At 41.3% G+C, this 19,779-nt stretch overlaps 1 protein-coding gene across 4 annotated transcripts in view; it reads right to left on the bottom strand.

Moving 5' to 3' along the window:
* Positions 1-4,565: 4,565 nt before the first annotated feature.
* Positions 4,566-19,779, bottom strand: part of ppp1r21 (protein phosphatase 1, regulatory subunit 21) — a 90,376-nt gene continuing 75,162 nt past the window's right edge. For all 4 annotated transcript variants that reach the window (XM_085980353.1, XM_085980358.1, XM_085980350.1 and 1 more), the window contains 6 exons: positions 14,383-14,637; positions 13,664-13,699; positions 13,175-13,291; positions 11,202-11,300; positions 7,578-7,706; positions 4,566-4,761 (listed from right to left, as the gene is read on the bottom strand). In XM_085980353.1, the coding sequence (XP_085836479.1) occupies positions 4,732-4,761; positions 7,578-7,706; positions 11,202-11,300; positions 13,175-13,291; positions 13,664-13,699; positions 14,383-14,637 (666 nt within the window). In that variant the 3' untranslated portion in view covers positions 4,566-4,731. The remainder of the gene's footprint in view (positions 4,762-7,577; positions 7,707-11,201; positions 11,301-13,174; positions 13,292-13,663; positions 13,700-14,382; positions 14,638-19,779) is intronic.

Here is a 19,779-nt window from a genome sequence, read left to right on the forward strand (position 1 = left end):
AGCATAAAAATTTTAAGTTGGGTACACGAACACAATAGATACAAGTAAATATAGTAATAACAGTTTAAATAGTAAGTTGACAATGGACAGAGTTACTTAAAGCAAGTAACCGAGGTTACACAGGCAATTCAGTATATCACTGTAAAACGGCATGAACGGTCACTGAGTATTAATTATAGCAGCGATCAGTTGGAGATTAAAAATTGGTGAGATTACTCAAAGTAACTTCTTAAATAACTGACACGTGAACAGCTTTGGATAGCCAGTCCATTGGATACATTATCGTCTAGATACTGGTGATTAGCAATGTTTCAGAGCTTCCATGACCTAGTCCTCATGAACAGCATGGTTGAGTGAATCTCCTTCCTTCTTGGGTCACAGGTGTTAAATTCTGGAATGTAGATTTGAGGAGCCCTTTCAGCAACAGGTTTATCTGTTCCACTTGGATCTCTCGTTCTGGCGGAACCCACTTTACGCACAAGCGACAATATCCGAGCTGGCTTCACTCTCGCCTTTCTCGATCTCCGACTACTCGCAATTAAGCAGCACTTTTCTCTGCCTGTAACTGGCCAGAATAACATTTTAATTTGACTGATAATTCTGTCCTGAATACACTTGTAAAAGTGCCATTTTTATACCTTAAGTTGCTTGAGTAGAGAAAAGGAGTTTCCTAACTAAGAAAACTACATCTACAAAAGACTACCTCCAACAAAGGCAAACAACTTCTACTCTAACCAGATTGCTACAGATCGTATGAGTGGTGCAAAACCCTCTATTTTTACATCTTCGTTTCAAAATGAAGTCTCCTATAATCAATTAACCAGAGTGACATATGTGCTAGAAGATCTCACCCTACCCTGCTTTTGTCAATCAAAGCTGATAAATGTGGAGTCCTGAGAGTCATTGAGTCACTGGAGCATGGCTTTCCTTGGAGCAGGACAGGCATCGTGTCTGCAGTTTATGGCTCCCTTTTTCCATCTATCTTGCATTTCTTGAGGTTTTTTCACACCAAGTGAGATATGACATGTTTATGTTTCACCAAGAGCTCTACTAGAGGCCTGAGCAAGGGATAATGGCTTCTATAATATAATTCAACTTTATTGTCATTGCACAAGTACATGAACAACGAAATGTGATCTTGCAAGCTCCCATGACTGGGAGAAGCAAAGACTGGGAGAAGCAAAGCCACTAGCAAGGAATGTCCATAGTATAAACATAGTCCTTTCTGCAGTCATCACTTATGGCCTTTTATGGCTTTAATTCTTATGCCTTTTAGCTTTCTTCTAAATTATATGGGTGATGGTTTGAATTAGCTTAGAAAGCTGTAGCTTGGACACTTCCCAGCATTCAGTTCAACAGCTGAACTCCATTTTAAATAGGCCACTTTCGAGCCAAGCTCCATTTTAGGCAGTTTACAGGCCATTTCCCCGATGAATTTCAAAAGCACCCTTCGGCAATTTACTGGGCACAGCACACGCTGAACGTTCATTGTGCTTTTTTTTCCCCTTTGTTCTTTCTCTAGTGAAAGTCCAGTGCTAAACAACAAACTTCAGCACCAATGATTTCTCATTTATGGTTTGTGACCAATAGTCACTTCGTCAAAGTGCTGGAAAGTGGGCATTCCCATGGTAGCCCAGTAACTCAGCCAAGGTTTTCAGGAGAAGGGGAGAAGAAAAAGTTGGGAGAGAAAAATGTCAGTTGCTGTTGAGTTTCTGAAATGTTGGGATGCACTTTTTGAACGTTTAAATTAAAACACACACTATACTAATCTATTTTAAGCTGAAAGTAGATATGCAATTGTAAAATAATTCCAAGGCTTGATTTTACACAACAGGTCTATTTATCAAATATGGTTAGGGCACAATAAGAATTGTTTTGTGTTTGAATAAAGTGAATGTGTTCATTTTATTGTAGAATCTGAAATTCCAAAACCACATCAGGTTCAACAGTTGGTGCTTTCTGACAGCAGAGGACTCTCGACCAAGTTTTGATCAAAAGCACTGTATAAAGTGGTATTAAAGGGGTACAGGAAATTAATGGTGGGAAACATGGAGATGGCAAAAACACTGAACAATTATTTTGTATCAGTCTTCACAGTAGAGGACACTAAGAATATCCCAACACTGGACAAACAGGGGGCTCTGGGGGGGGGGGTGGGGGGGGGGGGGGGGGGGGGGGTCAGTGCTGGGTCCCCAACTCTTTACAATCTATATTAACGATTTGGAGGAGGGGACCGAGTGTAACATATCAAAGTTTGCAGATGATACAAAGATGGGACGGAAAGTAGTGAGTGAGGAGGACATAAAAAACCTGCAAAGGGACATAGACAGGCTAAGTAAGTGGGCAGAGATTTGGCAGATGGAATACAATACTGGAAAGTGTGAGGTTATGCACTTTGGCAGGAAAAATCATAGAGCAAGTTATTATCTTAATGGCAAGAAACTGGAAAGTACTGTAGTACAAAGGGATCTGGGGGTCCTGGTGCATGAAACTCAAAAAGTTAGTATGCAGGTGCAGCAAGTGATTAAGAAGGCCAATGGAATGTTGGCTTTTATTGCTAGGGGGTTGGAATATAAAAACAGGGAGGTATTGCTGCAGTTGTACAAGGTATTGGTGAGACCGCACCTGGAATACTGCATACAGTTTTGGTGTCCATACTTAAGAAAAGACATACTTGCTCTCGAGTCAGTACAAAGAAGGTTCACTCGGTTAATCCCGGGGATGAGGGGGTGGTCATATGAGGAGAGGTTGAGTAGATTGGGACTCTACTCATTGGAGTTCAGAAGAATGAGAGGCGATCTTATTGAAACATACAAGATTGTGAAGGGGCTTGATCGGGTGGATGCGGTGAGGATGTTCCCAATGATGGGTGAAACTAGAACTAGGGGGCATAATCTTAAAATAAGGGGCTGCTCATTCAAAACTGAGATGAGGAGAAACTTCTTCACTCAAAGGGTGGTAGGTTTGTGGAATTTGCTGCCCCAGAAAGCTGTGGAAGCTACATCATTAAATAAATTTAAAACAGAAATAGATAGTTTCCTAGAAGTTACGGGGAGCGGGCAGGAAATTGGACATGAGTCTAGGTTCGGAATGGTCATGGCCCTGTGGGTAGTGGAGTGGGCCCAGGGGCCGTGTAGCCTTGTTCTGCTCCTACTGTGTTCTAATTCTGTTAGATTTCAGGAGATGGTTTTATTCCTGTTCCTGGCTGGGGTGGAGATCGCCTTTACAGAAGGTAAGTACTGTAGAAAATATAGGGACAGAGTGATCTCCTGGAAGAATTTCGATCGCCTAGATGGGTCGGAGAGGAATTTCCCAGATTTTTTTCTCCCAAATTGGCCATTGGGTCTTTATCTGGTTTTTCGCCTCTCCCGGGAGATCACATGGGTTCGGGTGGATGCAGAGTGATAGAAGATTTGAGGTTAGGATCAGATCAGCCATGATCTTATTGAATGGTGGAGCAGGCTCGAGGGGCCGATTGGCCTACTCCTGCTCCTATTTCTTATGTTCTTATGTAGTAGTATTTTGTGGTAGGGGTCAATGGGAAATTGTTGGGGCAGAATACAGGAGCCTTGCTGTCTAACCTGTACTACACCCATAAATATGCTACCTAAATGTAAGCTGTTGTTGTAAAAGTCAGAGTGCCAATAGTAGAAAACTAGAAGTGCCCCATTATTCAGCACCGAAACAGCCAACCTTGAGAAATCAAAATAAAAGTATTTTTGAAGAAGAAAACTTTGTGTATGTTTTAAAAAAGTCAAAGCAACATAAATCCTTCTGTCAGGGGACATTTACTAAATAAAGTATAGTTTTGGTCTTCTCTAAATAGCAGTTAGGAGAGGAATGCTGAACACGCTGGTGTATCAGTTGCATTATACTGTAAAACACTGAAGACACATTAATTAATTTTCATGATGCTCCAATGCATCCATATCTAATCAACAGAATATTCAATTGCTAAACACCAGAGCACAGCCCATAGTGCACGTACAGCACCTAGAAAAGTAATCTGCTTGGTCACTGGGCAAATAAAGTTCCTTTAATAAGACAGCACTCCAAGTGTGCATTATCATGTACTTTTTTATTGATCAGTTTTTTCCAATTAACATTTTATGCACTGAACAGATTTTCACATTCAGATTTTCTGGGGGAGGGAAAAGAGCAGAAGGATGGTATGGGGGGGGGGGTGGGGAGGTGCAGTATTAGCAGCCTATAAATACTGGGGGGGGGGGGGGAAGAAGCAGGAGTAAACTGGATAAATTAGAATTGTGCTCCACATTTCAAGAAATCAAAACACTTGATGCGCACAATGTGCTGGATTTTTCATTTCTGAAAATAGTTACACAATTAACATATGCATTGTCACATAATTCAATGTACAAAACCCCCTTCATTATGGATTCACATAATGAAATAAAATGATTAAAAAGCTATTGTTACAAATTACATATTGAATGGGAATTTCACAGGTACATTATTTTTGGAATAGGTTTTAAATGCCAGAATATTTTCCATTATGTTCCTAAAACTTTAGGGAATGATTTTTTAAAAATCCCTTTTAAGTAGAATTTTCTTTTTTGATTCCTAGGCTCTATAATACCACCATCATTGCCTGCCTTTACTCCCAGCAAGAACTGTGACACAAATTGTCATTTGGCATCATAAACTTCCCTGTAGACAACAGCAGCCACATCTTCAACGCACAGGTCTCTAACTGCATGGTGCCTTCAGACTTCATCGACTTCGGTTTTTCTTTACATTACCCTTCAAAGACAGAATGAGAAAAACAAACTGTTGATTGATATGACTGGTAATTTGATGTTGTGTATAATTCCAGTAATCAGAAATTAATTTTGTAAGTACTGAAAAAATCTAGTGTATTGGTAACATCTACATGAATAACATACCTCTTTCTAATTTCAGCAGAATTATTATTTTTTTTTTTCCTCTTCAAGTGTACTAGAACAAATGACGTACTAAAATTTGTGGTTTATGAAAATCTGCATAAAGGCAAACAAAGCTATGCACACATTTTTGTGCATTTTTTCCACTTCCTTTTCCAGCTATCTGTGCCATCCACCATTTCCTGACTTGAATGGCAATACCAATGACTGGTCATTAGGTGCTGACTCGTCCTTGGATTTCCTTCCCTCTGGAGGAAGGCAGAAGGTACCAGCAAGTTATGGTTTACAAGGTGAGCCTTGACCAAGGGTTCACCACCTGCAATTCATTTGGGCCAGGCTATTTTCTATCTTTTCGTTGACGGTCACAATGCTAAACAACAATTTGCATAAACTCACTCTAAGGCAACTCAATATGCTTATTTCTAACATATGAGCTATACATACCTACTTGAAAAGAAAATGCCAATCAAAATCCCAACGCATGAAATCACAAGCAGTTTTTGATTAGCATTAGATACAGTACACAGTGGCCCAGTAATTTGGGTCCCAATGCGTGAGTAAGCACCGTGTACTCACGCGTGGGCCCGATGGAATTGCCGGTTTTCAGCATGCACAGCGCATGCGCGGAAAACCGGCATTTCCTTTCCTCTGAACCAAGGGGTTCAGAGGTCAAACGCGTGCGCGCAGGAGTCTGCGCATGCGCGCTGAAATTCCTTTTTTTTTAAATATAAACCGGGTTGCCCGTGCGATAAGGCCGCCAGTTTTTACGCGAGAAAAAAGCAGACACAAGTACTTAGTTTTAAAAGGTAAGCGGTCTATTAATTAAAAAGTTAGAATTTTTTTTCCACAGGTTTATTATTTTTAAAGACTTTACAGTAAGGGAAGTGTATTTTTAGACCCGATTTGTTAAAAAATTATTTTTTTCAAAAATTTGAATATTGTTTAAATTAGTTTTTTAGTTATTAATAGTTCATTTAATTAGTGGGATTTTTAAAAAACTTTTATTTGAAGTTTAAGTACTGTTTTGGGCACCCGGAGTTTGAGTTTGACAGCTTTTACTATCAAACTCATGAATGAACTTTTGCAACCTCCGATTGGTTGCCCAGTGCTCACGTGATCCCAGCCGGCTCATCGAACTAACTACGCCGCTGGATCATGCAAGCACAGCGTGCTGGGAGCTGAACCAGGCCACTGACAGGAAATCCACACAGGGCCAGGCTTCAACTGTCGGCGCGCTATTTAAGTGTAGGTCGGGGCTTGCACCCGCGGGAAGCCCCCGACACCAATTTCTGGTCCATTATGTTTAGCTGCTTTTCTTAACTAAAGTGTCAACATTTATTTTGATGAGCTAAAGTTTGCTTGTAGATCAAATACTGCGAGTTCATTAGTCTTCTTCCATGCACTTTTACCCCCCAAGTGCCAAGGAACAGGTCGGAGCCAGCATCCACAGTTCACAAAATCCCCACAATGCAGATAGAGGCCATTTCGGCCCATCGAGCCTGCACCGACACATATCCCACCCGATCCCTGTAACCCCTACACCAACACATATCCCACCCTATCCCCGTAACCCCACGTATTTAATCCCCCTAACACTAAGGGTCAAATTTATCATAGCCAATCAACCTAACCTGCACATCTTTGGACTGTGGGAGGAAACCGGAGCACCCGGAGAAAACCCACGCAAACACGGGGAGAATGTGCAAACTCCACACAGTCACCCGAGGCCGGATTCGAACCCGGGTCCCTGGCGCTGTGAGGCAACAGTGCTAACCACTATGCCACCGTGCCGCCCCACTACCGGCTCCATAACCTTTCATGTCCAACAGCTTTTCAGATGTTTCACATGCTGCTCAATTGGGATGAAGGATCAAAAAGTGTAGAAGCAAAAGGGGCACCTGCAACTGAGATACAGTTCTATGGAATCACATCTCCAGCCTCTCCTTATAAAAAAAAAGTGTCCATAATGGAGATTTACAGAAGTCAAAATAAGGGAGAAAATACAAACATTACTCTTCTCCCTGCCGCCACCCCCCCAAAAAAACATTTAAAAAATACACTCCAAAAATTCCTACTTTTTCCTCTTTCTTCAGATCGCCTTTAACTCATGCACTTGGTGTTGCATGCACTGTTTTCTGTAGGCTTTTCATCTCAAAAATTGCATTAAATGTTAGAAGCTATTCTTATTGGCTGTCAGCTCAGAATTGCCTCCAGTGTTTTTGTGTGCGCTTTTCAAACATTAAGCACCCATCCATCAACTTACACGCATCAAAAAGTATGCTGGCCAGATTGCAAACAGGAATGACAAAAGTATCTTGGAGGGGAAGAGGAGAACTGGGATCAGCTTTAGGGGCAGGAAACATGATTGGATCGGTGCTGTCACAAGGGCTTCCATGAGTCACAATTGGGCTGCAGGCTGTTTAATGAGCACTCTTAATTTAGCCAAGTGGTTTGATCTTAGTTTATTTAAGAAGGTCCTCTACTGTACATTAGTAGGATGATGCATCCCATTTGTAAGTATTATTTACAAGTTTATAGAAATTGCATCAAATCTGCAGGTTCCAAATTGGTCTTCAATGTATTCAAGGAATTAACAAAACAACCGAAAAGGTTACTCTATCAACCAGTCAAAGACAAAAATAAGAAATCAAGAGGCAAATGTGCACTGTGGTTTACCTTACTGCCCATACGGAGAGAGTCAATTTCTTCCCTTTGTTTCGACAAAGTTTCATTCATACTGCAAAGATGATCACTCATCATACTCAGCTGATCTTCATAGCTCCTCTTTGTTGTAGTCAGCTCATCCTATATTAAAATACAGACACCACCATATTAAAACAGAGAGGCTACAACAGGGGAACCTGTGGAATATATTTAGTGCATAAGCAAGGAAATTCTGGGTAGTTTAGAAAAGTATTCCTCACTTGAGGAATTGAATGGATTCCATATAGGGTTACTTTGATCAGAACATAAACAGCCCTCCTTTAAAATACCAACCTGAACAAAAGCATGAAATTCATTACTGCTTAGTTTAAATCTTAAATTCAGACACACATACGTTTCCATTTCCAAAAGACTCAATTGTCATGCTATGAATTTGGGTTCAGTGGCATCAGGTACTCCTGTAATCCATTTCCATTCCACTTGCGTGCCACAGTTCAATCCCACTGCCCAATATCTACTTGTATGATCGTGTAACTGAGGGATGTAACAATAGTAAACACTTGTGATCTGAACTAGATATTCATGTCTTTGCCACATGCCCCCACTTGTCTCTCCAATCTTTTCAAAGGTGGTCTGTGAAAACACAGGGCAAGACAAGGCCAGATACAAGGCATTCAGCTGCTTTATTCCACAGCACAGTAATATAAATCATCATAATCCACATAATTATTTTGATTTAATTAAGCATAGAGCTGCTGCTACTATCAACATTGTTTGGTTTCAATGGTGCAAATTTATGATTGCCATCAGCTCACCCACTTCCTGCCACTTGCCCTACCCCCAGAACGTTTTTATACATTGGTCACTTTGGCTGCTGCCTCTCATGTTACCACATTAAATTTTTAAAGTACTAAACAATCCTACACCACTGGCTTGTGTTAATATAATAAAAACAGTGGCTGGGCGAATTCCATCAAACTGCTGCGAGGGAGATGGAGAGACAGACCTTTGCACTCTGGCATCCACGTTTACATGGTTTTTTTGCCCTTCATGTAACTGCTGCAGTGTAGACAGATTTTGGTTCTGGGTCTCCGCAAAAACAAAGCATTACAGAAACAGTAGTAGCCCGAGGAAGTCAGTCTGTTCAGTTGCAGTCACCTATTCTGGCAACAAGTGGGCTCTACAGAAACATTTCCACCCCCCCCCCCCCCACAAAAATATTTGTAAAGGAGCTATTCAAAACTTTTACCCTTGATATTTGAAGAATACTCTGCTGTAGATCCATTACAAAGTACATTCCCTTTACGCTCACCCAAATAACTGAGCAAAAGTCCACTTACTAGCAGAAATAATTGATGTCAATGTGTCCTCTCCCTTAAAATATCTCAGCATCTTGGGTTGGGTGGAAGGACCCGTTCCATGTTTGGCTTATGTCAACTCTAAAATAATGGGCACCAACAATGTCTGTATCCCAGCTAATGATCTGAAGTGGTCAATCATTCTAACGTGTTGCACTGACTAAGCTTTTGTTTTTGTGAAGTACAGTACTGTTTTTAATTAATGGTCCACCAAGATTTCTATTTTTGCACTGTTTTCATAGCTGTTCACCACAATATCCTTATTCAGCTGTAGATGTTTGAGTCACACATTCTCCATTAGATACTGAAACCAATCCACTTCTACAGCGTTACCAATGTGTTACTGCAACAAAATGCTGGGAATTTGTGTCTTTTATCCTTCAGTAATCCAGCTCAGATACAACCCTTCTCACAGTAAAAGAACTGACGTTTCACCATTCCACACAAGTTCTGTTAGCTGCTCGTGGCACGGATTTCCTATTTGGATATTGAACTCAAATAATGCAACTTTTCAATGCCTGCTGTCATAAGTTTTATTTTAAACATGTGGCAGACTAAAAAAGCCAGTTGTAAATGAAATAATTAACAGCATATGCACACCGCAAATGCAATTTATTTGAAATTTTTCAACTCAAGACTTTTATACAGAATTATTTAGTTGCGCAACCCTAAATCAAATGTTTTAGTATGTAGCATAGTGGGGAGGGAAAAAATGAAAGAATCACAAACATAGCACTATATTTCAAGCTGCAGGAGACACCATTTACTTGGATATCCAAAAAGCTTTTGATAAAAGCACCATGAGGTACTACACATTGAAATTAAGTCCCATGGTACAAAGGGCGATACGGTGAGATGGATTGGAAATTGGGTAAAGAACCTTAAGAAAAAGGTGTTCGTTTCCCAATGGGTCTAGTCACCAGTGGGGTGTCTCACGGTTTGGTGCCAAGTCCCTTTTGTCCATGTTTATTAATGATCCATTTAGGGCATAGAGTACAGTTATCAATTTTGTGGCTATTAAATTGTGTGGTATGGTTAGGACCTTAGAAGGATGAAATAGATTGCCATGGGATTTACCTAGATTGAGGAAGTTGGCCCAAGACTGGTAAATGCCCTTCAAGAGATAATTAAGCAGCCTTACACATGGGTACACAGAATACAGATAAGGAGTATAGAATGAGTGGGTACACAGAGAGAGAGAGAGAGAGAGAGAGAGAGAGAGAGAGAGGAGAGAGAGAGAGCGAGCGAGCGAGCGAGAGCGAGCTTTTTGCCAATGTGAACGGGGTCCCGAGCTGTACTACCTGGGCTGTTCAGTATGAAACTAGGGCCACAGGATTACGCAAGGCTTTGGTCAGACCTCATCCGGGAGTAGTGTGCTTCATTTTGGTACCTCCAGGTTAAAGATATTATGGCTCTAGACATGGTAGAGAGAAGGCAAGGAGGATGAAGATAGGCACTGAGCCTTGGGCATGGAATTGCAAGAGAGGCACACACTTGGAGGGAATCTGACTCAAGTATTTAAAATTATTAAAAAAGACATCGATAGTTGAGTCAACAGGGCTGGACAGAATTAGAAGCCACCAATTTAAATTGAGAAAGCATGGAATGAGGTTGGATGTTGGACATTTTATTTTTCTTAGAGGATGATTGACCTGTGGAACATGCTTCTGGAGGTGGTAGTGAGGACTGACTCAAGTTCTTCAAGAAGGTGTTAGACACACTTTTGAAGACTAGATCAGGACAAAGGCAAGATTCTGCATAATAACCAATGGATTTGTGGCCACCTGGGGGGGAGAAAGAGACATAAAAGGAGTTATGGGAGGAGTCCAGCAAAAAAATGGACTAAGTGTGTATGCACCTGATGGCTCCTTCACTGCTGCCTCTGGAAGCCGGTCACACTGATCGATCACCCGGAGAAAAATTAAACTTCCCAAGGGCATATACATCTCTAGATCTGTTGTATGAAGTTATCGACACTCGCAAGAGCAGAATGAGCCAATGGATCCCATTAACTGTGCAATGCATTGGCTAGAGTGACAGAAACAGAGCTGCTTCCCTATTGTATCACCTTGACACAGCACAATGAGTAGACATGCTACTGGTTCAGACATTCTTCTGCATTCTGATGTACTTAGTCTCAGCTATATATTATTCCAACTTATTTGTTTATTTTAATAAACAAACACACACATCCTGCTATAAATAGACACAAAGCTGGGTGCTGTTAGGTATATTTAGCCAAGAATATGCGCACAAGCGGGTTTACATTTCTTCCTACCTGCAATTGCACAATGTTCCGATTGGCAACTTTTATTTCTTCCGAGAGGGTTTCTCTGGACTTCTCTGCCAGTGCTAAGCGTTTAGCAAAGGCTCGGCACTACAAATTTATATAAAGAAAACGTCATTCTGTATAAAAGCTTTCAAATTCATGCAATAATTCAACTAGAAACTAACTGTAGTCTGCAAACCTGCCCCAATGCACCTGGAACTCATTGATTTGAAACATTTGATCACACACCCTTAAACTAAAATCAACTCTCATTTGAATGAGCTGTTCCTTCCAGGATGCCTTGTTCATTTTTTCAACCACATCAACCTCCAGCTGCCCTTCCCCGGCACTTTCCTATGCAAATACAAATCTGTTCATTCCCCTCCTCCCACACTACTGTCCAGGGCCTCAAACACTCCTTCTGCGTGAGGCTGCAATTTGAGAGAATTCTAATGAGTATACTGTATTTGCTGCTCACAGTGCAGTCTCTTCTACATAAGAAATAGGAGCAGGAGTAGGCCATACGGCCCCTCGAGCTGCTCCGCCATTTGGCTGACCTTAATGACATCATTTATGACATCAGGGAGACCAAGAGTCTATTAGATGATTCATTTTCAAACCACCTCCGTTCTGTTTACAAATGTGATCCCGACCTCTGTGACTCGCCGCTCTAACACCCTCCAATTTTCTCGCCAGCATCCCATCTTTTTCCTACTACACTGTTCCAAGCTCAACACAAGCACCATCGCATCTCTCTTTGGCATTCAGCAACCTCCTGGTCCAAACACTGACTTGGGTAACTCCTTAGCTCTCCCATTTTCTTTTCAGCAGGGGTGTTTGGGGATATGGAGTGGGTCTGTTGGCATTCAGAGGGGAGATGGTTTTCTCGTGGATCCTTTGTCAGAACACAGCTTACACGGAGGGATAGGGGTGGGAACTCACCAAAATAAATATTCTGGGCACAAAACCATTTCCGACCACGGCATGGTGAAGCCGACATACTTTGCAATTGTGCAGTTTCCTTATGGCTCCCCAAACACTTTAAAAAGGACAGCAGAACACAGAGCATGGCTCTGGGACAAAGAGTGAAAAATCACACTTGCAGTATCTCTCGCAGAGTTGCTGATCTGAAATGTGCTGTTGAGGGAAACACATAGCAGAAAGTGGTTGCTTCTTTGCTAGAACCAAGAATCAAGAGGAGGTTCATTCCATGATGCTCATTCACTTTATCAATCCATTATTGTGGCATAGCAGGGGCCTGGGAGTGGTTGGCAGCCCTGACCCCTCAAGCCAGTGAATCAAGACTGGAACAAAAAAGACACCTTTCCCCCAGTGTATAAATATTGCTGCCCCCTCAAAGTAAATTCAGTTGTAAAACCGTCAGAGACTTGAGCACACAATCTAGGCAGACATTGCAGTGCACTACCGAGGGAGTGCTGTACTGTTGCAGGTGCTATATTTCATACGAGACATTAAAACGGGGGTCCCCTCTGCCCTCTCAAGTGGTTCTAAAAGGTCCAACAACACTATTCGAAGAAGAGCAGTGGAGTTCCCCAGTGTCCTGGGAATTTATCCCTCAACCAACACCACTAAAAACAGGTTCTCTGATCATTTATCTCATTGCTATTTGTGGGACCTTGCCGTGTGCAAATTGCCTCCAATGTTTCTCTACATTACAACAGTGACTACATTTCAAAAGTTACTTCATTTGCTCTGAATTGCTTTAGGATGCCCGGAGGTCCTGAAGGGTGCTATACAAGTACTTTCTTCCTTCAGTAAAATGCAACGGTGTAAGGAAACAGACTAATTTTCAGAGATTCACAGAATTTCTATGCAACAATGAAAAAATAAAAAATTTAGGCTGGTAAGTTTACAAGCATCATCTCTCAAATGAAGATTTTTTTTTGATTTTGTTCACCAAAAGTGTGCACAAGATATGAAAATGTCAACACTAAAAGCCTGTTACAAGTCATTAGTATTACCTCTGCATAAAAATGCACCGACTTGCTGTCAGCTATCTGAAGCTGTGAAGTTAGTTCCGCCACCCTCATCATGTAGTGACTTTTGATCAACTGTTCGCGCAACTCCTCATCTGGAATCTAAAAGTACACACATGGGATATTCCTTTAGCTGTGACTGGTGATTGCTCTATGTGACACTTCAAAACCTGCAAGTTTCATTTAAAATATTATGAGTACACCCAACAACTAGAAGACTATCTACATTCTACAACTAGTGCAGGCTACTTAAAAATCTACATCCTACATCAGTTTCTGCATAAGCTCCTCAATCTGATTAGTTACAACCATCAACTTACACCGTAACTAAAAGTGAAGCACCAAATTCTTTTAGATTTTAACAAAGATACACAACTACACTAATATTTGTTCATTCAAAAGTAAGAAATGTAAGCATTGCAGTACACTTAATTCAATTAATTTCCAACAAGAGCTTGAAGGGTATCACTGTACCTCATTGTTGTTGGTGGAAGTGGTCAGCATTCCAACCTAACAAAAAAAAAACATACTTCATTCAGCTCAAGGCTCAGTCAACTGAAAACATGTTAAATGTACATCACAAGGAAAAGCAGAGGACTTGCTAGAATATGAAGCTGTGGCTTAGGGAGGATGTATGTCAAGATACATCCTTTTTGGTAGATGAAAAATTAAGCCACATATTTAATATACCTTAAATTTAGGTTACCTCGGGAATCTGACACCACAAATTTCAAAACTTTTCGCACCAGGATATACCTCCCCAATGGCTCAGTTAGTAAATCACTGCCCAGTGTAAAACTGAGCCGTAAGACCAAGATGGTCCTAGAGTCAGTATTCTCAGCCAGGGTGACAGCAAGAGCTACAAATGACTTCAGCACCTCAGACTTTAGGCGCGGTGGGGGAGGGGGAAAAGAGGGAGGAAAAAAAAAAGGTGGTAAAAATCAACTAGGTTTCCTTCTCCAAATTGGTATTCACTGCAGACTGGATTGGGCATGACTGCAATGCCCTATTGGTAAAAATAGTCTGCTGAAACTTAGTCTTGGCTCGCTCATGAAGAATGCCCACCTGGGAGAGGCACTGGAAGGGCAGTCAGTTCCCATGGTACAAGTCTATCATTTTCAGGAAGAGAGAGAAAACAAACCAAAAAAAATTCAATTCTCAGTCCCACTGAATTTAAGCTTTACACCATTTACCAGACTGGTGCTTCTAACTGGTTCTTTGGAGTCCTTTTCAACAAGCTGCAACTCTTCGATGTTGGGAATAGAACCATTCTCCTGGATAGAATCAACTGAAGGCATCTGCCTGGTGAATGTAGTTTTAAATTGACTTTCCAGCTCAGTTATACGCTGATTCTCCTTCTCCAATTTTATTTTGGCCAGTTGAGCCTCCAGCATCCAGTGTTCTTTCTCCTGCTCCAGTTTTGCTATCTTCTCTTGGCTTTGTTGCACCTGCAGAGGTTGGGAATACTACATGGTTACAAGTTTCTTTAGGTGCTTGTGCCATCCTCCAGACCACATCTAATAGGGCAGGTGGGTGAACTGCTCCCAACCTTCTAGAGTGTACATTCTGGTCTACAACCCAGGAAATATGCAAATATGGCTCATGGTAATCTACGGCTTTTCTCCTTTTATCCTTCAGCACAGCAGAGAACCGTCACATGAGGAGTCACTGTGCAAACCAGCTAACATTACTTGAACTACAGCTTTTCTATGGAATTACTTCTGGCACAAAGTGGCCTCCTACAGGGCGGGTCATTTTATAACCAAATATGATCAAAAACCTGTTCACGACTAGAAACAACATTAAGAAGTCAGAGTGAATGGTCTCTGGCTGGTTACAAAAAGTGAAGATCACTAGTTAGGAGTGGTGTTTGACTAGGAGGAGGGGGAACCTTACAAAACTAACATTTTACTTCCCCTTTTCATGCTATATCTTGTTGGTGGAGTTCTTTCTTCCATTCTATTCTCAACATATAAGCTGCTGATAAGCACCCCTCCCTTGGCAAAGTTTTGAGCTACGAAGCAAAGCACAATTTATAAAACAAATATTTTACTTGTTTTCCAGTATAACTTATACTATTTCTTATAGGTTACCTCAAATGTTACTTTAACCGTACAACTAAACCTGAAAACCAGCAAAACAAAATATATAGGGTATGTAATGGCAAAAATCACTGATCTGGGCCAAAACTCGTCAGCGCCACTACCTAATTAGAACTCAGTCCAGTCTTCAGGTGCACCCTCCCTTACTGGGTTTACATTGGATTGATGTACATCTCAGGGTACATGCACACTGCAGCTACAGTAGAGACCAATAGCTGCAGTTTGGGTTTTAGCCAAGCAGAACCCAGTTAACATTGCTTGGCTGGTGAGGGTGGAATTTCAGCGGTCCCGTTTAGGTCAGAGGTCTGTGCACATATGGTTACATGCATGCACAATAGCAGTTTCCTCAAAGTTAGAAATGTAAATATTGAGGGAGCAGACCAGGGAGAATTGTTGCTCTTAAATATTTGAATTAAGGCCAGGTAGGTTTACATGATGTAACAACAGAAAGTGCTGGAAACACTCAGCCGGTCAGGCAGCATCGAGGAGAAACAGAGTCAATGTTTCGGATCGAACCCTTCGTCAGAACTGGAAAAGGTTCGGGAAGAGAGATGTTTAAGCAGGGGCAGGGAGGAGGGGAGGAAAGAACAAAGGGAAGGTCTGTCACAAGATGGAAGACAGGAGAGATTGACTGACAAAAGGGATGATAGTGCACGGCAAAAGGAGAGGTAATGGGACAAGTTAAGAAACAAAAGATGGCTCTAGACGATGTGTGGATGATGATGGCAGCAACATTAACAGCTACCATGTGAGGAAACAAGAGAAAAAAAAAGATACAGGGGCCAATTTATAGTCTGATTGTTGAACTCTTAAGTCCAGACGGTTTACATGAGATCCCATGTCTATTGGAACCAGGACACTTAACAAACCAGGTTTGACACCAAACTGGGGACACACCTGGAGGGGGCAGTCTAACACCACATGAAGGTCTTGTGTTGCTCTGCAAATTAGGTTCTGATTCTGCATTAGCATGAAAATGTTGTTGTAAACCCAAATTAAAGTCATTTTACACCAATTCTAGTGTTTTTGAAACTCTTCATAAGGCCCCTTGAAGGTACAGACTTCCAAACTCTAGCCACCCACTCATACTTCAATATGGTGGCCATCTGCCATTAGGGCATGTAGGTATTTTAGTTTCTCAACAGCTATTTTGAATGGCCTATTAACTGCAAAAATCGAATAGCTGAAGATGTTTGGTTCGTTCTCTGGGTATTAAAGTGAAGGCCTTTTACCATAAAATATTCTCAACCCAGTCTAGTTTGTGGACCGGTATTGAGATTAATGTTAAGAACACTTTGCAATTCATATTTTGCCTTTTCACTAGAAGTCCTTTACCAATCTTCAGGACTCCAGTCATTTAACCTTTTGATCTGCAATTCACAAAGGTGCATGGTGACCTCTTCCTTACAAATGTAAATTTGCTGGCTTTGACTTCAGGGTTGGCTGCACACAATCAATCAGTTCCTTGTTTTAAATAACCTTTTCTTTGCATATGGTGGGCCCTATTGTTATTTTATAAACTGACCTGAACTTTAAGTCTGTAATATATGAAATCAATTGAATGGTACTTTTCCACCTAGTTAATTTGCTTCTGTAATCTCTGCTGCAGTATGTTGTAGTACATCAAGTTTCTCTCTCTAGCACAGTTTGAACCTGCATTGTAAAGACCTGAAAAGATGTTGGTGCAGAATTGCAATAATGAAAGTAATGGCAGGAAAATTAAACATTTCTACAAGAGCCATACCACGTCAAAATATTTCAAAGAGCTTCATACTGGGTACGGTAGTGTCGTGGTTATGTTACTGGACTAGTAATCTAATTGATGGTTTGAATTCAGTTAAAAAATATCTGCAAATAAATAGCTGGAATCAGTAATAGTGACCATGACCTGTTGTAAAAACCCAACTGGTTCACTAATGTCCTTTAGGGAAGGAAACCTGCCATCCTTACCCGGTCTGGCCTATATGTGACTCCAGTCCCACACCAAATGTGGTTGACTCTTAACTGCCCTCTGAAGTTGCCTAACAAGCCACTTAGTGAGGTCAATTAGGGATGAGCAATAAATGCTGGCCTTGCCAGCAACACCCACATCCCATGGATGGATACAAACAAAATACTATGCACTGCTTTTGCAATGCATGACCGATTATGTAGACAAATTTGATTTAAAGACTTAAAGACTGCTGCTAAAGAGACATAAAGATCTGCTGAGAAGAATGAGTTTAGTGTCTGGGAGAATAAATTCTTACAAGCATTCCATAAAGGAGTCTCAACACAGTTAAAAATGAAGTCAATCCATTGTTCGGTTTTCTGGGGTATGTGAAAGTTCATTGGAATTTAAATTTATGTTTCCAATATTCTGGAGACCAACTGCTTTCATGTTCCTTCATACAAGGTCCTAGAAGGTGGTGATCTTCTGGGAGTGGAATGCTTGGAACAATGTTATACAAGTACATATACCCAGCCTAGTCCCCTTCAGAAATAGCATGCTGGGCTGCCTTTGAAACGCGAGAATCATATCAGTGGTACACCGTTTGGTTTGAAATTGAATTTAGACAGCACCCATTGCTCTTTCCAACACTAGTCAGCCCTCACTCAATGGCTTTATTCCCTAATTCAGGCTACTGGGCCATTGGACGGTGTGAGCCTCATCTATAGAAGGCTTGAGAGAATTCATTCGCCCAGAAACATAACTCATTAACCCTCCTTTCCCCTTCTACTTAAATATACCATTGAACATTGACTTCAAAAAAAGTTTACTTATAATACAGACTTGGAGTTCAGGTCAATAAAAAAATGGAGCACACCATATGCAAAAAAAAATTAGAACAAAGAACTGACTTTTAGACTTCAGTTATTTGAAAGCATCACTGCAGACAGCAATACAGGCTGACAGTAGCAAGTCCTTTCAGGTGAAGGTAAAAGGATAAAAAGTGAAGTCAGCCACACCCATGCATTAAAGGAAAAATTAAGTGGTGGGAAAGAAGCAAAAGATTCATTTAACCATATTGTGGTCAGTAAATGTAACACTCCTACTTTGTAGGCCATGTTTAATATTATGGCCTGGAATTTTCTGAAAACACTTGTGCAGAAATAATGGCAGAAGTGTGATGGTCGAAGGTTGTTTGTGTGACTGGAAGCCTGTGTCCAGTGGTGTACCGCAGGGATCGGTGCTGGGTCCTTTGCTGTTTGTAGTGTACATTGATGATTTAGATATGAATGTAGGAGGTATGATCAGTAAGTTCACAGAAGACACGAAAATTGGTGGAGTGGTAAATAGTGAGGAGGGAAGCCTCAGGCTACAGAACGATATAGGCAGAACAGTGGCAAATGGAATTTAACCCTGAAAAGTGTTAAGTGATGCATTTTGAATGGACTAACAAGGCAAGGGAATACACAATGAATGGTAGGACCCTAGGAAGGACAGAGAATCAGAGGGACCTTGGTGTGCATGTACATAGATCCCTGAAGGCAGCAGGACAGGTAGATAAAGGTGGTTAAAAAGGCATATGGGATACTTATATTCTGTGTCTCGGCTAATGAAGGTAAGAGCAGGGAGATTATGATGGAGCTGTACAAAACACTGGTTAGGCCACAGCTGGAATACTGTGTGCAGTTTTGGTCGCCACACTATAGGAAGGATGTGATTGCATTGGAGAGGGTGCAGAGGAGATTCACCAGGATGTTACCTGGCTGGAGCGCTTCAGCTATAAAGAGAGACTGGACAGGCTGGGGTTGTTTTCCTTAGAGTAGAGAAGGCTGAGGGGGGACCTGATTGAGGTGTACAAAATTATATGGGGCATAGATAGGGTAGATAGAAAGAAACTTTTCCCCTTAGTAGAGGGGTCAATAACCAGGGGGCATAGTTTCAAGATAAGGGGCAGGAGGTTTAGAGGGGATTTGAGGAAAAACTTTTTCACCCAGAGGGTGGTTGGAATCTGGAACTCACTGCCTGAAAGGGTGGTAGAGGCAGGAACCCTCACAACATTCAAGAAGCATTTGGATGAGCACTTGAAATGCCATAGCATACAAGGCTACGGACCAAGCGCTGGAAAATGGGATTAGAATAGACAGGGCTTGATGGCCAGCGCGGACACATTGGGCCGAAGGGCCTCTTCCTGCGCTGTATAACTGACTATCTGCGGCAATGCTGTTTATAAGTGCAAAAGATTGATGCGGACGTGACTTGCACCTGTTTTTTCACACTATGCCAGAGTTTATACAATTGTTTGCATCCATTCAGCAAAACCTGTGCTTATCAACACAGCTCCGCCCCATACAAAAGAAGGGTTCTTGCATTTATTAAAGTTCTGAAGGGGCTGCAAATTTACCCTTAAAATTTTAGGCACAGAAGGGCCCAATCATAATTCTGGTGTTTCATGCTGATTTTTTAAAATTGCAGAGACCTACACAATATTTTCTGAATCTTTGAATGGCTTTTACAGCAGTGGAAAGTGTTACATTAAAAATTAGATAAGTTGCCACGAT

This window comes from Somniosus microcephalus, chromosome 3 (assembly GCF_052327205.1).
Source record: "Somniosus microcephalus isolate GS21.2 chromosome 3, FLI_Smic_1.0, whole genome shotgun sequence".
Classification (NCBI taxonomy): Eukaryota; Metazoa; Chordata; class Chondrichthyes; order Squaliformes; family Somniosidae; genus Somniosus; species Somniosus microcephalus.